At 36.7% G+C, this 21,214-nt stretch overlaps 1 protein-coding gene across 16 annotated transcripts in view; it reads right to left on the minus strand.

Moving 5' to 3' along the window:
• PLEKHA5 (pleckstrin homology domain containing A5) overlaps nt 1–21,214 on the minus strand; it is a 168,780-nt gene that overhangs the window by 49,443 nt on the left and 98,123 nt on the right. For all 16 annotated transcript variants that reach the window (XR_008732416.1, XM_055711672.1, XM_055711670.1 and 13 more), the window contains 4 exons: nt 14,832–14,936; nt 10,661–10,733; nt 6,936–7,036; nt 5,799–5,914 (listed from right to left, as the gene is read on the minus strand). Coding sequence is in view for 15 of the 16 variants with exons in the window: in XM_055711672.1 (XP_055567647.1) it covers nt 5,799–5,914; nt 6,936–7,036; nt 10,661–10,733; nt 14,832–14,936 (395 nt within the window). In the remaining variant the exon portion in view is untranslated. The remainder of the gene's footprint in view (nt 1–5,798; nt 5,915–6,935; nt 7,037–10,660; nt 10,734–14,831; nt 14,937–21,214) is intronic.

The following is a 21,214-nucleotide window of genomic DNA, read 5'->3' on the forward strand; positions in this document are numbered from 1 at the left end:
CTGCTTGATGCTTCAAAGTCCTCCAAAATTCACTCTATTAATATAAGTAACTCAAAATAGTCCTTTCAGTGATTACTCCTGAGCTGCTGACGAGAAAGCGTACACGCACGTCAAACGCATTGCAAATGAAAACATTCACACCAATAATCTAAGATGAACATCTCCTTGGCTATATGCATCAGCATTCTTTTTAAACACAATGGATTTTTTTCATACATCACTACTAAATGCAGAGGTTAGATACATCTGATGTTTTCTACTGTCAGAAAGGAGAGGGTTGTATTTCTGCCAACAGTAACTTTTAAAGAAAAAAAAATTCCTGATGTAGAACCAGTTTTTATGTAGACTTTTGTGGGGGAGCAAGCATGTGGTGGGACCTGTATACCTATGTCATCTTTTTTTATAATTTCTTAAGTATCAGTGAAGAAATGGTATGCTAATCTCCTACTGCAATTTAATAAAAAGGAGACACCTCATTTTTATTTTCCCCCAAGACTTTAAAGTGTTCCCAAGACAAAACATTTCTGCCTACGTTTCTTCTCAGGGTTATGGAAAAAAAAACTGGATCTCTTCCTTCCTCCCACCTTAAAACTGTACTACCCAGTGTTCTACCACAAACTAAAGCAATTCCCCAAACAGGAAAGTGAATGAAGAACTCCATTTCCCAGTTCTCAAGTCAAAAAAGGGTGTTAAAATTTCAGTTTGCAGCCAGTGTTCAAGAGTTTACAAATAAATGTAAGGACCACCTTGCAAATATTCCTAAACATCGGCATCAATGTATGCCTTAATAGTACCACATACTCTCTTATGCAGGACTTTTTATCAGTCTTTCTCAAGGTGCTTTACAGCACAGAAGCAGTTGCCATTTTACAGATGGAAAATCTGTGCTGCAGAGGGAGAGTGGCATCCCTAAGGACATTCATCGGCTACGCGGCAAGGTCAAGGCTTGGCACAGCGTTCAGTTCACACTGTCCTACTACCTTCTACTGTCTGGCTTCATTAAAAAAACAACAAACCCTAAAAATCACAGAACTGTTTTTCCAGACAATCTCTATGCTGTATCACTTGTTGCTATGGTTATACACAACAAAGCCAAGCACTTGTATTTGACATTCTTTGCGATGGTGTAGAGGCTGAATGACTGACATTCAAATAGACTTCTGGGCTCTCCTTCAACTTTGTGCATCAACTCAGTCAACTTGTTGTAAGCAAGAGACCTCTTTCCACAGCAAATTATCCAAAATGGAAAGAATTATCAGAAACTAATAGGTAAATGTAAGAAACATAAATCAGTATTTAAATTTGGCTCCATGTTTATATCTAGCTTTCAAAGACAGCTAACAAAACTTGCAGAGGATTTTGATGATGGGAGAGGGAGAAGGCAAAGAGAATCGACATTGAACACATCTTTCAGCATATACTGAATGCAATTTATAGACTTCCACAACCAAACAGGAATAATATGTATGGAACAGGAAAAGTAATATTTTTCCTGTTTTGTATAAATAAATAATTCTAACAAGATTGGGTGGGGGCATATAATTATCAGACAAGACATGAAGACTGTGATTTAACAAAGCCAGGCAGAGGCATCTGAAAAAAAATAATCCATCTTTTCCGAACACAGTGACATCAGTAAATCCCCAATGTGGATGTCACTATGCTAACAAGTGCTTTTTGGCAGCCTAGCTAATGCTGTTCAGGGAAAGTAACTACACTAGGAGGAGAAGAAAACCACCTTTCCTTAGTACATGCTGCATCACTTAGAAGAAACAAAGGCTCTAGCACACACAGCTGACAGTGAAAGGATAGAAAAATTATGCTTTTAAATAAGTGAGAGTAGATGTTGGTGGATATTGGTATCTACAAACACAAGCAATTGGTACTGAGATACAACTTAACTGTGGTCTCCACTGATACAACGAAGGAGTAAGATGTTTTGCTAATCAAAACAGGTTGTTTGAGATAGTATTTTGAGTCATAAGCTTAAATAATTCCTCGCTGACTAAAGTATTTGTGTTTAACTATTTTGATAGGCCTCTCAGTACATTATTAAACTTTAATTTACTATATAGGCAAAATCAAAACAAAAATGTTTATAAAGGAGTAATTACAGTTAAGTCAATAGGACCAAATAAGATTTGTCCTTCCCTGCAGTTACACATTACAAGGGTTTTTCTGCTGTGACTCCAGATCAGTTCTAAAAGAAACAATTACGTTTTTATTTTCTCACCTCGGTATCTCATTTCTGTATTATGTGGCTAACTATGTGTGGAAAGTAAGAATATTTTATGGAAAGCCAAGTAAAATCCCCACAACTTACTGCTTTAAATATTCCTTTTATCTTTTTTCTCTCCAAGGAACTCACATCCTCAGAAAAATAAATATACAGATTGTGGCTCTGAAATTATTTAAAGCTGAAACATTCAGTTTAACAGACTGATGGGTTTGGATTTCCATAGTATCATAAGCAGAGAAGTACCTTGACTTCTAGATTTAAAGAAAAATAGTCTAAAAACTCTCACTTATCATTGGGCAATTTATATCAACAAGTACTTAAACAGGGTTCAATATCAGCTTGCATAAATATTTAAGGAAGGAAGTTCTTCATAAAGCTAGCTATTGTATCGTAAACCGCTAGTCTGTTAGATAACTGCATTCAGTACAACGTTAAAGCCTCTAGAAAAAGCAGATTTGAGAAATAAAGGCACTGGCTGAATCTGACTGAACCAAGATTATTTATGCTTAGAGCTATGTGCATGGCAAACTTTAGGTTACAGATGACTTAATACAATACATAATCCTTAACAGAGTCTTACAGGGAAGAAACAGCATTTCTTCTGGATAAGATCATATCTTGATACATGGCTCATTTTAAGAACTGGTTTGACAGCCAAAAGATGGATCTTTTAGAAAACAGATGTCTGAAGAACTTTCTTCCTTATTATAGCTAATAGACATGAGAGTCTTTGAGACTTCATTGGTCTTGAAATGTATTTTCCCCCCAAGTAATTATTTCAAGACTAGACTACTAACAGACTTTTCAGAGGTCACATTTACTTCTGTTTTGTTCTAAGGCTTCTTGCCTGAATTGAGACAAGATGGTGCTACACAAGTTGCTGCTCTTGTGCTTTTTTTGACACTTGTTTTGGCTGTTGGCAAGCCCATTCTGCCCATGATATCAGCAGAAAAACACTGAATTTGATCCTGAATGTTTTTCTATTCATTTAGTATGCTACACTGATTCACCAAGAAGTGCCTGAAGAAATGCAAGGCAGATTGCAGGTGCATTCATAGCTGGACAAAAAGTGTTAGATCATATCAGCTGTACTGGGGATCCCCACCATTTCCCTATACTCTGTCAAACACCTGGAACAGGCAGACATCACTGCTGGAACAGGCAATACAGCTGACAGAAAAGGGTAGGAATGCACACAGCCAAGCATTTCTGGAGACTAGAACACCCTTCGTGGCAGTGGGCTGCATGTCTGTCTTGTTAGAGCAGCCGTGGCCCTGCAGCCTGCAGGACAGCCAGCCTGCGGAGCTGCACGGGGCGCCAGGGTGGGCTCCCTGTTGTGTCTTGATAGACTCTGAGGCAGCAATCATGACTGTAGAGCTGTACTAATGGACTGCACAAAAACGTGGTTATTTAACATTTTAGATTGCTTCCTATGTTAAAAGAAGTGTCACAAGTAATAACGTAACATCTGCCTATATAAAATTTACTAAATATCTTCTATAGACCATTGACTATTACAGGAGACACTATGAAGACAACACTCATTAAGAAGGCTCTGTCAGAGGGAGATACACTTTCTTCACATTAACTTCCTTCTACTACTAAGATGTCTTCTTCAAACAGTCTTCAGTGTTACAAACACCAAATGAAGTTAATTTCACTGGTTACGAAAAGATTCAGATTGACCCACTTCAGTATTATTCCCCCTATGAAGTGCTTATACAATCAATACATGATTTTTATTTGAAGTGGGTCTCATTTGGTTTAATAATTTCTCCATCTGTAAGATACCACAGATATCTACAATACGCTTACAATGCAAACCAAAACTGATTTTTCAGATTAAGTGTATTATTCACTAAGCAATATGAGGTATTTTATTTTGTCAAGGTAACTTCATTCTTTTAAAAGCATTCTCTTAAAGTCTCTGAACAGAGAAATAAAAGGAGGAAAATGCTATTAAGTATCTACTTGCTTATGCTCAGTCTCACTCCGCTCATCCTTTCCCTGTAACATTTACTGTTCTCAAACATGAGGAGGCTTACAGGAGGCAAAGAACATAACATCTTCATATATAATATGAAATCATACATAACCTGATCAAATTTCATTGTGGTAATTGGACCTACCACTCCTCCTTTCTGTAGGCTGAAATAAGTGTTTTTTCCAACATTACTGAAGGAAAAAAAAAAAGGACACAGAGCTTGAAGCACATGTGTAATTTTTTCAAAGTATAGAGAACAACATATTTTTTCCTGTTAAGCTATTTCATCATGCTGTCAAATGCAGAGAAAGAAATATTTCATATACTACCTATATATTTAAAGGATCTTAGAGATGAAAGCTAAGACTTCAACCTTTTGTTTAAGATTAGTCACTAAAATTTGCACAGGTACAAATTTAAAAGTGTTCCTAGCTTACCGTTATCCTTCTGAACGTTGTGTAGATTGGCGTAAGTAAAAGTTTCATTATGTTTAACTGAGAAGCCCACAAAGCATTAAAAAATGTAACATTAAAAAAAAAGCGTCTAATCATTCTGCATTCCATTTTACGCTTCTGCTAGCACGATACTGCAATATGGCTTATAGAAATGTCAGGAACAAGTTAACAGGAATGACTTGCACTAGCAATGCAAAATTTGGAAAGATGGCTTGTATTTTGACAAGTTGAATGTGTTTACTCTTCTGCAAAGATTGTACCTTTTCCTTCTTTGCTACGTGTGCCTATGCAATTCTTTACTATTTTTTTTTAACTTAAATTTTCTCAGCATTGCTGCCATTTATTTAGCTCCAGTGTAGCAGGAATGAACAGAGCGTGGAATAGATCAAGTGACAGCAGCCATCAGCAACAACTTCTGTGCCATCAATAGCAAGGAGCTTTTAAATTTTCAGTTGATGAGGTTTCCATTATAGATGCCATGGAGCTGACCCAAGGGACCACATTCAGAGAGAAAACAGTTCTTACTAGACAGACAGTAGCAGACAAGATTCAGTTTCTGAGAACACACGGCTTCCAGTGATAACTTGGTATTCATTGTCAACACCTGGATACATAAAGGATATGGCTCCAGATCAGGTAAGTATGAATTTGATGACAGCTTAATGATGAACCAGAATGACTCCCCACAGGTTGCCTGTAGGTACAACTGTTTAATTTAGCCAGAAACTACAGTTGTGAAATTGAGGCTTATGACAGGTCTAAGCCAAAGACTACCACCAGCTGAGCTGCTATTGCTACTCAGTAAGGGGAAGTGAAGCATGCCTGCACATAGTATTTGTCATTGCACTTCTTTTGATGCCACTGGCTAAAGGAATCAGTCACTTTTTTTTTTTCCTAGCCCCTTACACTCAAGGCATCCATATTCAGAATAGAACTTAAGATTATTTACTACTTCAAAATTTTATCCAACGTTACCAAATCAGTAAGGGATCTTCAATATAAGGAGAAATTACTTCAGCCAATTAACAATCTATTTTAAGGTACACCATTTAATTCAAATAAATCAAACTAAATATGAAAAAGAAATGCACTGTGCCACTGTTGTGTCAGTCCACACTACCTTTTCACAGGCTCTGTCTGCACAAGTGCTGCATCTGTCATGGCTTTCATCCACAACTCCATTTCCTTCCCTGTATCTGTGCAGAAATAATAGGTCCTCATGTTTGGATGAGCTGCCTGATTGGAAATGACATGGTCATTGCAATAAAAAGATAAGATTCTGTAAAAGAAGAGAGACAAATAATGTTACTGTATACTCATTCTAATGTTTTGTATAATAAGATTTATGCACATAATACTATCAGAAAAAATATTGGAAGGAATACTTCAATGTTTCCCTGTCACTGCATTCACCTTTTCAAAATAATTGCCTATAATTTTCAGTCATTGCTGCTTCTTCATTAATACTCAACCCCCCCTTAAATTTCTTCAATCTATTAAAAACTATCTTGACTATCCATAAATGTAAATTAATATAATTATTATAAATAAGATTTTGGCATAGGTTTTTGCAGTCTGAATGATATAGTAAATTTTAATTAGTACTTACCGTAGTAAATAAATGATGTGTTGCATAGAAGGCCAAAAGAAGAGCCAGAAGGAGCTCATAAAACAACAAAAAAAGTCAAGAGAAAATATTTAGTAGAGTGATTTATATCATGGTTAAAAAGATTAGCTGGGAAACACAGCTAACAATGATTCATGTAATAATGCGACTGAAGTGATAATAAAACCTTATTTTTATTTATATGTAACTATAACTTTCAACTTATATTAAATAGATTTTATTATTTTTATATATATACACTATATAAGTTATAGTATATAGTTATTATTCTTATTAATAAATGTAAATAGAAACTTTGTATCTAAATAACTGGAGAACTTTCGTTAGTGGGATAAGTCCAGCTGCAGATACAGTCTACAATTCTAAAACACCACACAGTATTTAAGATCCATGAACTAAAACTAAAAGACTAATAACAAGTGATACTCATCCATCTTCTCATTCTGGTAATTATGTCTATATTTACACCAGGCTAAATACTGGAATCCTCTGCCACTGTACTATTCAAAAGTCAGTCTCAGAAGCTGTTTGTCAGTCCTGTTTTGCATAATAACTCAGTAAAATGAATTCTGATCACTAGGTTACTGTGCTTTCAGACATAAAATTAAACTGAAAAATCAAGTCCCTTACCTTAAAGGCATATTTGCGGTTAATATGATCCTCAGCAGAAAGCACAGATATCTGAAAACTAGGTAGAAGTATGCTACCTAGTATTCCTTCTTCTTTCTCATCTGTGAATGCATAGTCTTTGATTAGAGAAACAAAATGTGTTGACACACAACAACACAAGAGCACTCAAGAAGTTTAGCTCAGAGGAAAATGAATTGGGGAATCCAAAAGCCAGACTGATTTGTTAGGTAGGTGTCTGTATAGTCTCAAAGGTGTGCAGTCCACAACAGCAGTTGTGCAGCCCCTCTCTGCCAACACACGCCACCGGACTTGTATCACACAAGTGAGTGTCCCCCAAAACCTGCTAAGCACCAGGAAGCATAAGTCACCTGAAAACACCTGCCTCCAGCTTTTTCCCCAAGACGGACAAGCACAAAAACCACTCCTGAGGGTGCTAGTTCTGTAAAAGTTTAAGCACATGAGCTACCTTATGGAATCTGCCTTATGGAAAACACCACAAACAACTACGCCTAGTTTTTTCTGGGGGTCAGTGCTTACCTGCGTATGACTTCAAAACTGAAAAGCAGATGGAAGTTAAGCCTCTAATTCAGTGACAAGAACAACACCTGCCATCTACTGCCTGCTCAGTAAAAATGGCAAATACCTATGAGAGCAGAAGTATTTTAAAATACTGCTTATAACTGTTGGCCTTTGAGAAAATTTGTTCATTCTTCTTCTGGTATTGGGCATATTAAGCTACAAGTTTTTATAATTCCCATGAAGAGTTTACACTCAATTACATTCTATTTGTGAGAATGCATGTGCCAGATAACTTGTAAAAAAACCCCACAAACTCCCCCAAGCACCCTTTTCCCAGAATCTTGTTTTACATAAAATTTTAGAGCAATACATTACAATAATAAACTGAGATTTTAACTGGAAGCCATAACCAGCTCTTAAAGTCAATTATGCTTTAATAAAGGAATAACTGGATGCAATTTACGAGTCAATCTTAATTGTATTCAAGATACAGACTTCTATTTACAACCAGTATCTTAGGAGACCATTCCTCATAATGCTTCTCTTAGTTGAAGATATTGCCCATAACAAACGACTACTTGTCTTAATTTCACAAATACAAATATAGCTATACAAAGTTTCAAGCATCGGAAATTAGTAGTTACAATTAAAATGCATGTAAACAGCACAAAAGGACTACCTCTTATATGCGGATTCAGAAATCTTTTCCCAGTTCTTGTTTACTCACTAAATTCTGAAAAGCCACTGCTTTTAAGTTATTCATATGGGGAAAGCTCTGCCCAGCCATTTTAGCATTACATGATGTTCAACGTAAAAATGATGCTTTCTGGGATAGATATTTAATTGGAGAACTGAGCATGAAATTAGTCTGATGAAAAGGTAGAAAAGGAATGAAAGGAGTGGATTTACTTTCAGGTACTCAACTGTACTCATAAGTATGCCTGAAACCATCCCACCTTTCCCTATCAAATATTTATTCCTTGCTAGCCACACACACACATAGACACACAAATTTGCCTTTTTTCCTCCGTCCCAGAATGCATGGCAAATACTGTGGTTGACTTCATTTGGACTGCTGTTTCAGGGAAAAAAAAACCCCTTCTGCTAGATTATACTTTGACTTACTTCTAAACTACATGTCTGGAGGTCTTTGTTAAAGACAAACTGCTATGTTCCATTTCCAGATTTTAAGAATCTGTTTCCAATTAGACTAGCTTTTATCTACACATCACACTGCCCTATAACCATCTTTACTTGTATGCTGTGTATAAATAATACAAGAGAAAAACATCTGATCTTCTGTCCAGATTTAAGATCTTTTATTTGTTGCAACAGTAACCTTCCAATATGAAAGTGGTCAGTCTTTTCTCCCTCTGTGAAACAGAAGACTATTCTCTGAGCTCTGAAAAAATACAATGGAATAATTTTTCTTTTCATCTATAAATTAGATATTATAAGGTACTAACACTGGAACACAATCAGTGAGATTTACTAACAAAAGCAAAAAAAACCCAACAACCACAATCACTGGTTGCAATCTGGGAGTAAAGTGCATGGCTCCCTCCTTTCAAATTTTCAATATCTGAGACAGAATTTACAAAACCATAAAAACACAGGGTTTAGAGTGCAAGTTTTTTTGTATTTTAGTAGACATTTCTAATGCCTTTAAGATTGTCACTTTACATGTTTACTTACAGTTTATCACCTTTAACTGCCTTCTCACAAGTGATAGCTAAAAGCTAAGGTTTTTTATGTAAACAATTTAAACTGTTCTGCTTGTATTTCAGCTTATTTGACACATTCACATGTAGAAATGAAAAATATTATAGAGCTGTTTGGATTTATTTTATTTGTTGTTGGGTTTACTTATGGCTTTTTTGTTTTATTTTGAGACACTTCATGTGCAGGGCTTTAAGTCAATTTAATCTGTTCTTAAGGCTGCTACAAAGCAGCACTTTCTTTAAAACCTTTCGAAGAGAGAGCCTGAAGACTTGTTTAAAATAGGAAAACCCTATAAGAAAGCACAGAGTATATGATGACCACTTAACTAAATGCACTGTAACTTTATCACGATTGATGCCTTCACAAATGAAATTATAGCCTAATTTTGACTGAGCAGTGGTTTATCTGGCTATGTATACTTCTTGGGGTAAAGAAACAAAGCCTAATGATTATATTTCAGTAATTCAGAATTTGTTAACTAAACCGGTTACAGTTACAAAGCTTTTGTTTCATGACCTGATTTGTCTTGATTAGATTAGAACCATCCTGCACTTTAACAGAACAGCATTTTAAATCTATCAGTCATTGCTTTCAGCATCACCAGCGTCAACACCACTTCTACCAATTCTAAAGTCTCATCCTAAACAGAAACCCTTTCTCACCCTTCATTTGAACCTAAGGCTGCAGATGGCCTTAACTGTTTACTTTCCTCTATTTTGCCATGCTTTACAATTTTCTTTGCTCCTAGCCTCCTTTAAACTGTTATGGTTTTACATCTTCTTTCAGGACTGAATACATTTCAATATGCTAAAATCCCATTTGTTTATCCCCTCAGGAGCACTACAGTTAATAATCTGTAATAGTGAAGGAATCCGTTTTCTAACACACATATCTCCAGACTAGGATTATAAACAGCTAATTTTCCCCATGTACAGTAAGTGTAATGTAGCTACATAAGGGAACTAATAGATTCCTTTGTTCCAAATACAGCAGACTTCTACTCATATAGAATTGGACATCATTTTATGTAAGTATTGACAAACATTGATTACATTCCCAAAAGGCACATATATCCTCTTTATCATTCCAAAGGCAGAGTTTCAGCTCCCCAGCACTATCCCTTTCCCATCCCAATTTCAGTAACATAATTTCCATGAAAAAACTCAGATTTAACCTGGCATATTTAGATCCTAGCAACAGAAGCAGTGAGAAAACTACAATCCAGAATTTAATGGAAAAGGTAGTTGTGAATGGGTTTGCCCTTAGAGCACATCTGACAGGCAGGAAGCAATTATGTGAAATCGGTAATTAAGAAAGAAAGAAAAAAAAAAGATAAAGTAGCAAGGCCTGGATATTGACAGCTATACAACTATTTTAATCCATTAATTTAAGTAGCAGCTTCTTATTTTACATTTGAGTGGTGTGTAAAAATTTATCTGCTTCCAGTAAAAGAGGCAAACGCAACTCTGCTGAGTGGAACTTACCTCTGTAATAGAAGAGACACAGATCTGAGAGCACAAACCACCGTTTCTTCCACAATTTCATTCCAGTGCTATCCTGTGTTAATCAAAGCAATCAAGTAAGAACTTTCAGACTGTTAATAGTAATAGTTCATAAAGTAAACCAGGTACTACATAACTGTGGTGGCTAGTAGTTAATTTTCTTGGCTGAGGTATTTTAAGTATCATTGACTTCTCATCACAGACTTAACACTGCAAACAAAGATCATAAACCAGGAAGCCTGAAGTTAACATGATTCTAGTATAAGTAAGTGTCCATTATTTTAGCATGCTAGAGACTACCATCTACAATTAACTGAAAAAAATGTGTACATTTTTAAAAAAGGAAAAAAGCAAGATAATACTTGAGGTACATCCTCCTCTGTTTTCTAAAGAAAGTCTGCTGAACTTCATTTTCTGCTAGCATTCATATATCTAGAGGAAATTTCTTTCCCAAATAAAGTTTATTCCTAAAGTAATTTCATTTTCCTTTATGCTTATAACCAATTTACACTGCACAACTCTGAATGAAAGACTGCCACCATTACTGCAGTGGAAATAAGCCAGAGCATTACATTGCACACATCCTAGTAGAATTAGATTTAATAAATACGTTAATCTGTTCCAAGAAGAAAAGCAGGTGTGAATTATCAATAGTCTTGAGGTAAATAGGTTTTGTGACAATCGAGAAGAGGGATTCTATAATGAAAAACTGTGGGGTGGTATGGGCTTGGTTTTGGGGTGGTTTTTTTTGTGTTTGGGTTTTTTTTTGTTTTGTTTGTTTGTTTGGGTTGGTTTTTTTTTTGAGAAAAGTCAGCATAATTTTTAGCTTTGTATTTTAAGCCCTGCTCTTTTTGGGGTGAGGAAATAAGCTGTAGGAGGGAGAAGAAAGGTTAAAGCAAGCATTAGCTAGGAAATACTATTCAGAAAGAGCAAAAAAATCCTTTGCCACAAACATTTCCATAAATACAATAACTAAACACTTTATAGCACCTTCCTTCTGAGGACCTCGAAGTAGTTTAACAAACAGCAGTGAAGTCTGGAAGCACTGCCTGTAGCAGTCAGCTCCTATTACACAGCTGGAAAGGCAGATACCAGGAGGGGAGGCTGCCCCCCTCACCTCCCTGACAAAGTCACTGACCCAGCAGCAGATGAGGATGCTGGCCCCCTGGTCCAACATACACTGGCAATAAAATCAACCGTTTAAAATGAAAATCCCCAAACTTCTTTAGTATAAAGGATTATCACAAACCCTTGGACAGACTTTCTGAAGAGGCTGTTATATCAACATCACATTTATCCCATCACTCAAAAACACCAACAGGTTTCTGCACGGCCACAAGTAAGTATCTGCCAGCAATGAGACGTGCTAGAAATGATCTTTTGGCCTTCTTCAGACATAGAAGAGGGGCATACAAAATGACTGTGGTTCTCATATTTTAAATTCTTTCCTACTATAAAGCATATCCTTTCTGTATCAGTGAATTTACTAATTATTATTTCCTTATGATTGTGACTACGTCATAATATGGTTATAGTATACTGACATTAAACCTTTCCAAAAGAAGTTGACTCTGGACTTAAAAACTAGTAGAAAAATGGCAGAATAGCATTGCACGCAATAAGGCAGCACACCCCGAGTCAAACAAAACTTGATGTTACCTGTGATTACATAAATATTTTAAGAAAGTTATCTTAATATCAAAGAGAAACCTGTACAGGCTTTCACTGTAAATTTCTGAAGATAGTATCGGCTGGTAGAGCTCTTAACTAAAATTGGCTTTCAATTTACTGCTACAACGTGGAACATACAGCAAACCCTCTTCTTCCAAAAACTAATCAAACATCATAGCATTTAAATAATGTTACACATAAGCTCTGTTCTGTGGTATGCATTTTGACAGTGAGGTGTATTGAAAACTGGTTGAACTACCAGGCCCAGAGAATGGTGATCAGTGACACCAGCGGTGGCCAGTTGCTTGTGATCTGCCCCAGGGGCTGATACTGTGGCCAAGACTATTTAGTATCTTCATTAATGACCTGCATGCTGAGACAGAGTGCACCCTCAGCAAGTTTGCACGTAATAGGAACTGTGTGGGGTGGCTGACACACCAGATGGGTGTGCCGTCATTCAGAGGGACCTTGACAGGCTGGGAAAATAGGGCAGAGCAGAATCTCATGAAGTTCAGCAAAGGGAAATGCCCAAGTCCTCCATCTGGAGAGGAATAACCCCTCACACCAGTACACATGGGGGCTGATCAGCTAAAAAGGAGCTCTGTGGGGAAGAACCCAGGGGGTCCTGGTGGACAAGCTGATCAGGAGCCAGCAATGCACCTTCAAAGACGATCAATAGCATCCTAGACTGCATTAGCAGTGCTGTCAACAGATGGAGGGAGGACATCCTTTCCTCTCAGCACTACTGAAGTCTAGCTGGAGTGCTGCGTTCACTGCGGGGCTCACTGCTACAGAAGAAATATGAACATACCGGAGTGAATCCAGCAAAGGGCCACAAAGCTGATTAAGGGATCAAAGCATCTTTCATATGAAGAGAGGCTGAGAAGGCTGGGACTGTTCAGTCTGGAGAAAGGGGGCATCTTATCAATACGTATAAATACCTGAAGGGAGAGTGTAGAGAAGATGGAGCCAAACTCCAGCTAGCAGTGCCCAGTGACAGGACAAGAGACAATGGGCACAAATTAAGAAACATGAAATTCCACCTGAGCAGAGGTAAAATTTTTTACTGTGGGCGAACACTGGCACAGGTTGCCCAAAGAGGTTGTGGTGCAGTCTCCCATCTGTGAGGATACTCAAAACCAGCTCTGGACAACCAGCCCTAGGTAAGGCTGCTTGAACAGGGGAGGTTGTGCGAGATTTAAAACTCACTACAAAGGACCTCAGAATGAAAAGCCAGATCATCACGAATCTAACTTATTCAGAAGCAAGCAGCAAAGATAACAACACAGATACTCATGTGCACAACCACCTGTGCTGTAATTCAGACTTCATATTTCAATCAAGTTAATTGATTGACTCACTTAATGAAAAAATCCAGAGAACAGTACTTTAGGAAGAGTGACTTTTTTTTCAAGCTAAAAAGTTTAATAGCCCCAAAACAGCAAAAAACCTCTTGCCTTTGTGACAACTTTCCAGTCTCAATACTGAACGAGAGTAGAGGCCACAAGAATATCTAAATAGGGAAAAATCTACTAAACAGATATTTCTAGATCTTTTTATCTGATAAGTATTTTTTAAAACTAACTCAACAGCATTCAAAAATCCATGAGGGTTATACCAGCCTATCAGAGTAGGGGCAGTAAATGACAATGCAGATTGAAAACTTTATATATATATATATATATATACACACACACACACAGTTGCCTCAGCTGAGTTTAAATGACAAGTTCTTACAGGGTTGTTGTTGTACTTACAAAATATATTCCTAATATGGCCTAGTCAGTTTTGTTGTTCAATTTTTTGATCAAACTACTCTGATTTCCTGAATAGCAAGAAAGTACAGGTGGTCTGGTGTTGCAAAATACAAAGCAAGTCTCCAGAAGACTGAATACACTAAATACTAAAGAGCACATACTTCAGATTAGTTTATATTCAATAGAAAAACCTAAAATGATCTCTGGTTTTAAGATAATTAGCTTTCAGTTAAGAAAACTCTCTCTCTCTTTTCATATGTGAAAAAATGGCTTGAATTCCAATTTGTTACTGGAAGTATTTACTTTAAAAAAATAACAATTAAGACATTCAGCCTAACAAAAGAAACTTCAGAATTTAAAAACCACAATATCCTGGGCCATACATCCTTGTCCCATCATCTCCACATGCCTGAAACTAATTCAGCTATTTACTACTAAAATCAGTCTAGATTTTTTAAGCCCTTTGTGGATTTTAGAAAGAAATACATACATATGATATACCAATACCAATGTTCTGTACTTGCCTAATGCCCTTACCCATTTATATCAGATGTTATCCAATAAGCAGCTAATTAATTAAAATACCATGTGTCAGTTCCTCACAGCTCACAGCTTCACTCTGGTATTGCTATCGTTGCATTTTATGCAGATGACTGTCTTTTGTACATTACACACCTTACCAAAAAACCCCAAAACCCAGAAGGGGGTGAAGAGGGGAAGAGTACCTGTTTGTAGAGCCAGCCACGTCTGACAACTGGTGCATTAGGATTTCTCTTTATTGAGTTTGATCTCTTTCCAAAATTATGAACCTTCTTTGAAGATCGTGATGTCTAAATTGAATTGAACATGTTAAAGAAAACATGACATTAATATCTGTTGAAAAATCATAAGGCATTTTCTTTTCTTTAAGACCTTTTTCTTACATGTGTTACTCTGGGGAACTGCAGAATGCAAACTGTATTCCTTTTTTTAGATAAATTATTATGATGATGATGGTTCTTGCTGGCTTCAGCATTTCTTTTTTCCTCTGCAGAAAATTTAAAGACAAATCCCAAGACAAGTACTTAAAGTTGTTGGGTTATTTTTTTATAACAAGAAAAACCAACTTATTACATATCTGGCCTTCTTATACAGTAGGTAAAAAGCTTACCAAGCTGTAGAAAGAGAAGTAAAATGAATCAAACTATTACTAATTATGAAAAGTTACAACACCTGGGCAAGAAAATTTTACTCTTTCCTGATTCCAACACTGGCCTAATACATGAAAGTTGTTTAGACTTCAACAGGTTATAACTCCACCTTTCCTAACATATGCTAAATATTTTAAAGTTCTTTCTTCCCTCTCAAGAACCCTTTGCTCTGCGATGCTTTCGCTGGTTTGAATGTTCGTTATTTTACCTGCTTGTGGTAAGAACTACTTTGACACTTCTGCCCTGAAACTCCAGTGCTTATATCTGCTGTTGCTTATACCTTTTACAACCTTACAGCTGTGCAATGATCACAGATGACTAAGAGAAGTAGGATAAATAACCCATTTGAGATTTTATCCTTCTACTTGAGTAACCAAAAGAAATTGGAAAAGGCATAAAGAAACATGCAAGTGCTTGGCCAATTCACACTTCATTCATTTCAGCCTGCATTTGGAAAGTCTGTTCTGCAACTACATGTGCTAAGCATTTACTTGCGTTTTAAATTTTGTAAGAATTAGTGCCTCAGAGACCATGGGATATGATACAGCAAAGTATCGCACTCTGCAAAAGAAGTCAAGTTTTTTAAGCTGTGCTCATGGCTTTCCTCCAAATCCACCATTTGAATTGAGACAATACAACCCTGTGCTTCAGCTTCCCCATCTCCACTACTGAGAGTAATCATAAGATTATGCAAAGTTCCTAACATACACTTGGGTTTTGTTGCAAATTAGGGTATGGTGTTTCTCTATGGAAACTCTCTCAACACGCACCGCAGAACTGAGCTGGGTTTTATACATGCTGCAGAGAGCATTCCACAGTAGGTTAAAAATCATAAACCGAAACCTGCAATTTAAAATGATATGCAGCTTCTGTTAATGATGCCATTAACCGAAGAATACAACATAACTTAGCCAAAAAAGAACAAATTACAAAAACTATGTGTGTTTCTGTTGTAGACAGACTTAAGGCAATGAAACAAGGTCGTTTTATTTTTTGAAAGAATCAGGTGGGAATATAAAAACAGAGTGCTTTTAATTTCCCTTGGAGATACAGAAATTTGACTCAGCTCTGTTTGGAAAACAAGATAGAACAAGCAATTGAAAGCCTAATTAAAAATAAAAGTAAAAACCTTTCACATTTTCATCTGAAAAAATTCTACCAGTGCAAAATGGACAAAGCTTTGTAAGAAGCCAAGGAATGACATACAGAGGACCTATAAGAATCCAGAGCACGTTACAAAGTTAACTAGATGTACTTCAGTTGATCTATATGGCTACTATATTGGCATATCACACAAGAGCTATGCCAAGATTTTGATCAGAAATAATTTAGAATGCTCATACCTGCTCTATTAGGTATTAAAGGTTCAAAACCTCTCAAGAGCATTCCAGACTTGCTATGCTTGTAAAATGGCTAATGCATTAAGGATGCTTCTGAAAACACAGTAAACCACGAGTACTACTAATGTCAAGTCTACTAACAAATTCAGGTAATTTAGATAGATATCTGTTAGGTAGGTTTGATGATAAAACATAGTGACTCTAATTTCACTGAGCTCACAGCAAAGTTTTAATGGGTTACATCTTACCAACTGTGAATACAAACTTCCTTTAATTAAACACAGCATCACAAGTGCTTTCTAATTTTAGTTAATAAATACTTTAGATGACTCGTGATTATTTTACCACACACAGCATTCAGAAAGTAACTGTTCACAACAAATTCTGAGTCTCGAGACAATGAGTATTTTAGGATATTGGAATTTTGTAGGTGTATATATAAACATAATTATCAGTTCTCAAACTTTTTAGACCACCTCCTCCTCTTGTTATGCCTGGGATCCCTGGCCATCACGTATTCTCTCACACAAACATCTAATATCTTACAAACTGGAGAAGCAGGAAGAAAGGAAAAAAAATAAGAATTGAAGAGTTCAACTACCTTTTACCCCACACCACTAAAAATATAGGACATATTGCACAGCTCCAGCTTCTGGAGAAGGCAAAGAGAAAAGGAGGATACTGAACAAAGGTCCACCTACTAAGTACTTGCTGGAAGGTGTAGAAGGTAACAGAGCTAGCAAACTTATATTCACATCTGACTGGTTCTAAAGAATGGTCCCAGCCACTGCGATGCCTCCAAAACCAGAACCCACAGGAGGGACCCTGTACAGAAGAAGCCAGGAAGTCCAGCCAGTGACATTCATACTTTCCAAAACCTGAAGACGACAAACACCAGCAGAGCTTTGAACTCTGGGTAACAGACCAGTCAGTAGCTGGGGCTGCACAGTTCATCACTTTGAAAGCTGCTCTTCTCTATCCTTAGCTGGTAGACACAGAACTTATGGGAGGCTTCTTCCCCAGTTGCAGAACTAGAACAAAAGTAATTAATTAACACTAAACATATTGTGTCTATGTTTGAAAAACGTGGGTTGAGAACCTTGCTGACAAGGAAATTTTCTGCATGTGAGCTGAAAGAATGGAAATCTAAATCTCCGTTACTTTCAACTTCTGTTTAAAAATATGTTTCCAGACTTCAAGGCTTATATTATCTTCCAAACCACAAACCAACACGATGCTGCCTTCTGGATTGTGTAGGCAATTTTCAGTGCCTTCCAGTGAGCTGAGTGGGTTTCTGTCTCAGCACTTTAACTTGCACCAGGAGGTTGCTCTTGAAACAAATCTCCCAGTTGTTCCCTTTCACTGTGCTTTGGTTTGCACAGTAGAGCAAACTGGCTTTATTTTAGGTAAGACTAAAATGTAAGATGCACAAGAAGCACTACTGGACTGGTCTGAATATAAACCATGAAAACACAGTACCGATGTTTAGCATTGAGCACAAACACTGCCCTTCACACCACTCCTGTTTATTATGCTATTTGCTAATGTATCTTACGATTATTACTCCAAAATTTCTGGCTAACCTGAATCCTGAGAAGGCATGTATGTCTATACCTGAACCAGCCATTTAAAGCTGGGCTGGCTTAAGCACTGTATGAGCATCTATAAACAAACTGATGAATACTTATAAATAACGTGATACATTCTAGCTGTAATGGAGACACAAGGAGCTCTGCAGCAGCTGTCCTGGGCTGTCACTCCATTCCACTTACTGTGAGATAAAATTGTTAGCCTTATTCTGCTGATCATCAGGACAGCAACGAAGAGCAGGGAAGGTGAACTGTGGAGGGCGATTGGTAATATGACTGACTTTACCCATTAAAAAGCTTATTCCCTGAACGCGTTTCAGGACATACAATCTTATTTGCCTAGGCAGTGACTTTAACAGTGGGGAGAAACAGGAAGAAAAAAAAAAAAGCAACTACAAAAGCATCTTCTTAATTTTCAAGAGGGGTGGAAATATGTAACTGTGGCAATCTCAAGCCTACACAGATCTTTTTCACAGTCAGAGGTCTAAGCTAGTGGCTATAAGTTTAGAAATGCACTTCAAGCTAATAGGGAAGAATCAGTGCTTAACAGAGCTGGAGTGTGTTATTTGGCCAGCATTATGTATACAGTGGGAAAGGAGGATTACCATTAAGACTTTTACAGGGGAGAGACTGATTTTTGCCTCACTTCATATTAGCCTTTAGACAGCAACAGCACTAGACTCCAGTGAGTCCTTCTGCCACGAAATAGAAACTTCTCCATGTTCTGTTTGTATTCGGGATCAATTAACATTAATGAAAGGTGGAGCTTATTTCTGTACACCTGTCTGAAACGTCAGTCATACCACAAACTTCCCTTCCATTCCTCATACCTTCCAATTTCAGGTGTGTTCATGAGTCATCTCTGAATACAGAAATACCTAAAAACAGGTGTAGCAACCACATGAAGCATTCTTCTGCTCTGTAATTTACTTTCCTCACCAATATTTTACTCCTCTCTTACTGTGCTGCAATATACAGAGCCTCTACATATTATATTCAAAAACTGATAAAACAGCTAAGATATTCAGGTTCTACTGTTGAGAGACATGCATAAAAACACAGAAGACAATCAGCTGTTGTATCTGGGTACAACCAGCAGGCAATTTCTATGTAGTTATCTTAAAAGCAATTCAACTCATTAGCTTTAAATAACCACCAGAAAATGCTGACTAATATTAGCTGTGGTTCTACTTTGCAAGAATTCACCTCCTGAAAACAAAACTTTTAAAATTATATTGCAGTCATTCAGACAAATTCATATTTGAAAACTGTTGTGCAGTAACTGTACATACAGTCACAGTAATCATATTAGTATTTTAAATGCTTTTGAAAACAAGAACAGACAGGAGGAATGCAAAGTAGAACAGATTTCTATTTTTTCAATATATAGTAATTTCTACAGGAAACTAGAATCATTAATCAATGACAGTAATAACAGTAACTGGGCCATGGCAATCTCAATTTTCTTGTAGAACACTATGAAACGAACATGTTAAGGGGCATTTTAAACTTCTCTTTCAAAAGAGTATGAAAAATATGTTTGTAAAACATGTGCCCCTAAATTGTAATTCCTTTCCTACATTTAACCTGAGAATGCTTCCTAGCTAGTTCTGTCATAATTAATTTTCTAACTACTGCAATCTACATCAGTATTACAACTCTTAACAGTAAGTTGTTTTGGGTTTTTTGTTTGCTTGGTTGTTTTAGGGCTTGGTTGGGTTTGTGTTTGTTATTGTTGTTGTTTGGGTTTTTTCTAGTTTGCTTTGTTTTGCTTTAAACTGCCTTTCCTGCATGGCCTTGAACATGATCATATGAAAATTGAGATGGATTTTGTTACTCTTTAATTCATCTGTGACTTCTTCTTTCCCCAGAAACACTAATAGATTTAAGACACTTTTCTCATGAAATAACAGTTTTCCAACGTAGGTCAAGGATTCTACCTATCAAATGACAGATATAAAACAATAAAAAATGTTTCCAAAACGCACTTGAAGAATGTTTACAATGTTTCCTACTACATGGAAAATAAACTATTTCAATCCACATTGCCGAAATTAAGGGATTTGCTCAGTTAGAACACATTCCAAAGTTTATTTTTCTCTTGCAGGCTAGATTAATCAGCTGAAAAGCACTTCTCAGGGTTAAAGTTTTTAATTACTTGTAAAAGTATGGGGATTTTTTTTCCTTGTTTAAACGTTAAGTGCTGAGTAGAAGAGATTACAGGGCTCTTGTCTGTAATCACTGATCTAAGTTGTTACCTTGGTGTCCTAGTAAACATAAGGAAGTTCTTAATTTTGTAGAAAATATACTTCCATTCAGAAAAGTTGTCCAGAAAATGGAAAAGAAAAAGAACCCAGAAACGCACACAATAGCCTCATCAGCTTTATCCAATAAACTTAAAAGCTGATATAATTGAACCTACCACCTCAATAAACATCTGGACATTTACCCCAGCCTTCTGAGAAGCTGAGTCAATGGAGAAAGCGGGACACAAAGCAACCTAGGGATCTCCAGGTATTTTCCTAGGAAACCAGAACTTCTGCTTCTGCCTCATGAGAGCAAATCATGTCACTGCCCTTTAATTTTACCACAGGGTCACCTTCCATCTCTCTTGTAACTACTTCTTACACACTATTATAATTCTCTCTATTTTAACTGGACAAATCCAGTCAATTGTGATTGAGCGATTTCTGTAACGATGCTTACGCAGATGTCTGATCAGTCACTCAAGGTTTTGCTGTTCACACAGATTAGAAAGGTCAGATTCTGTAAACAATCTAAGTACGTGCAAGTCATAAGATCTGAGATACCTGAAAAAAATTACAGCTTCAGTAATAATTTCAGACATCTCAGTTTCCAAATTAAATGTGAAAGGAGCCAAGTGCCCTGAAAAAGATATATGCTTGGTTTCTTTTTTTCATAAGAACGCTAATATATAGCACTGACTAGTACCTTGTGGAATAACTGAGTTATTTAACTTTTAATTTAA

This window comes from Falco cherrug, chromosome 5, assembly GCF_023634085.1.
Source record: "Falco cherrug isolate bFalChe1 chromosome 5, bFalChe1.pri, whole genome shotgun sequence".
Taxonomy (NCBI): domain Eukaryota; kingdom Metazoa; phylum Chordata; class Aves; order Falconiformes; family Falconidae; genus Falco; species Falco cherrug.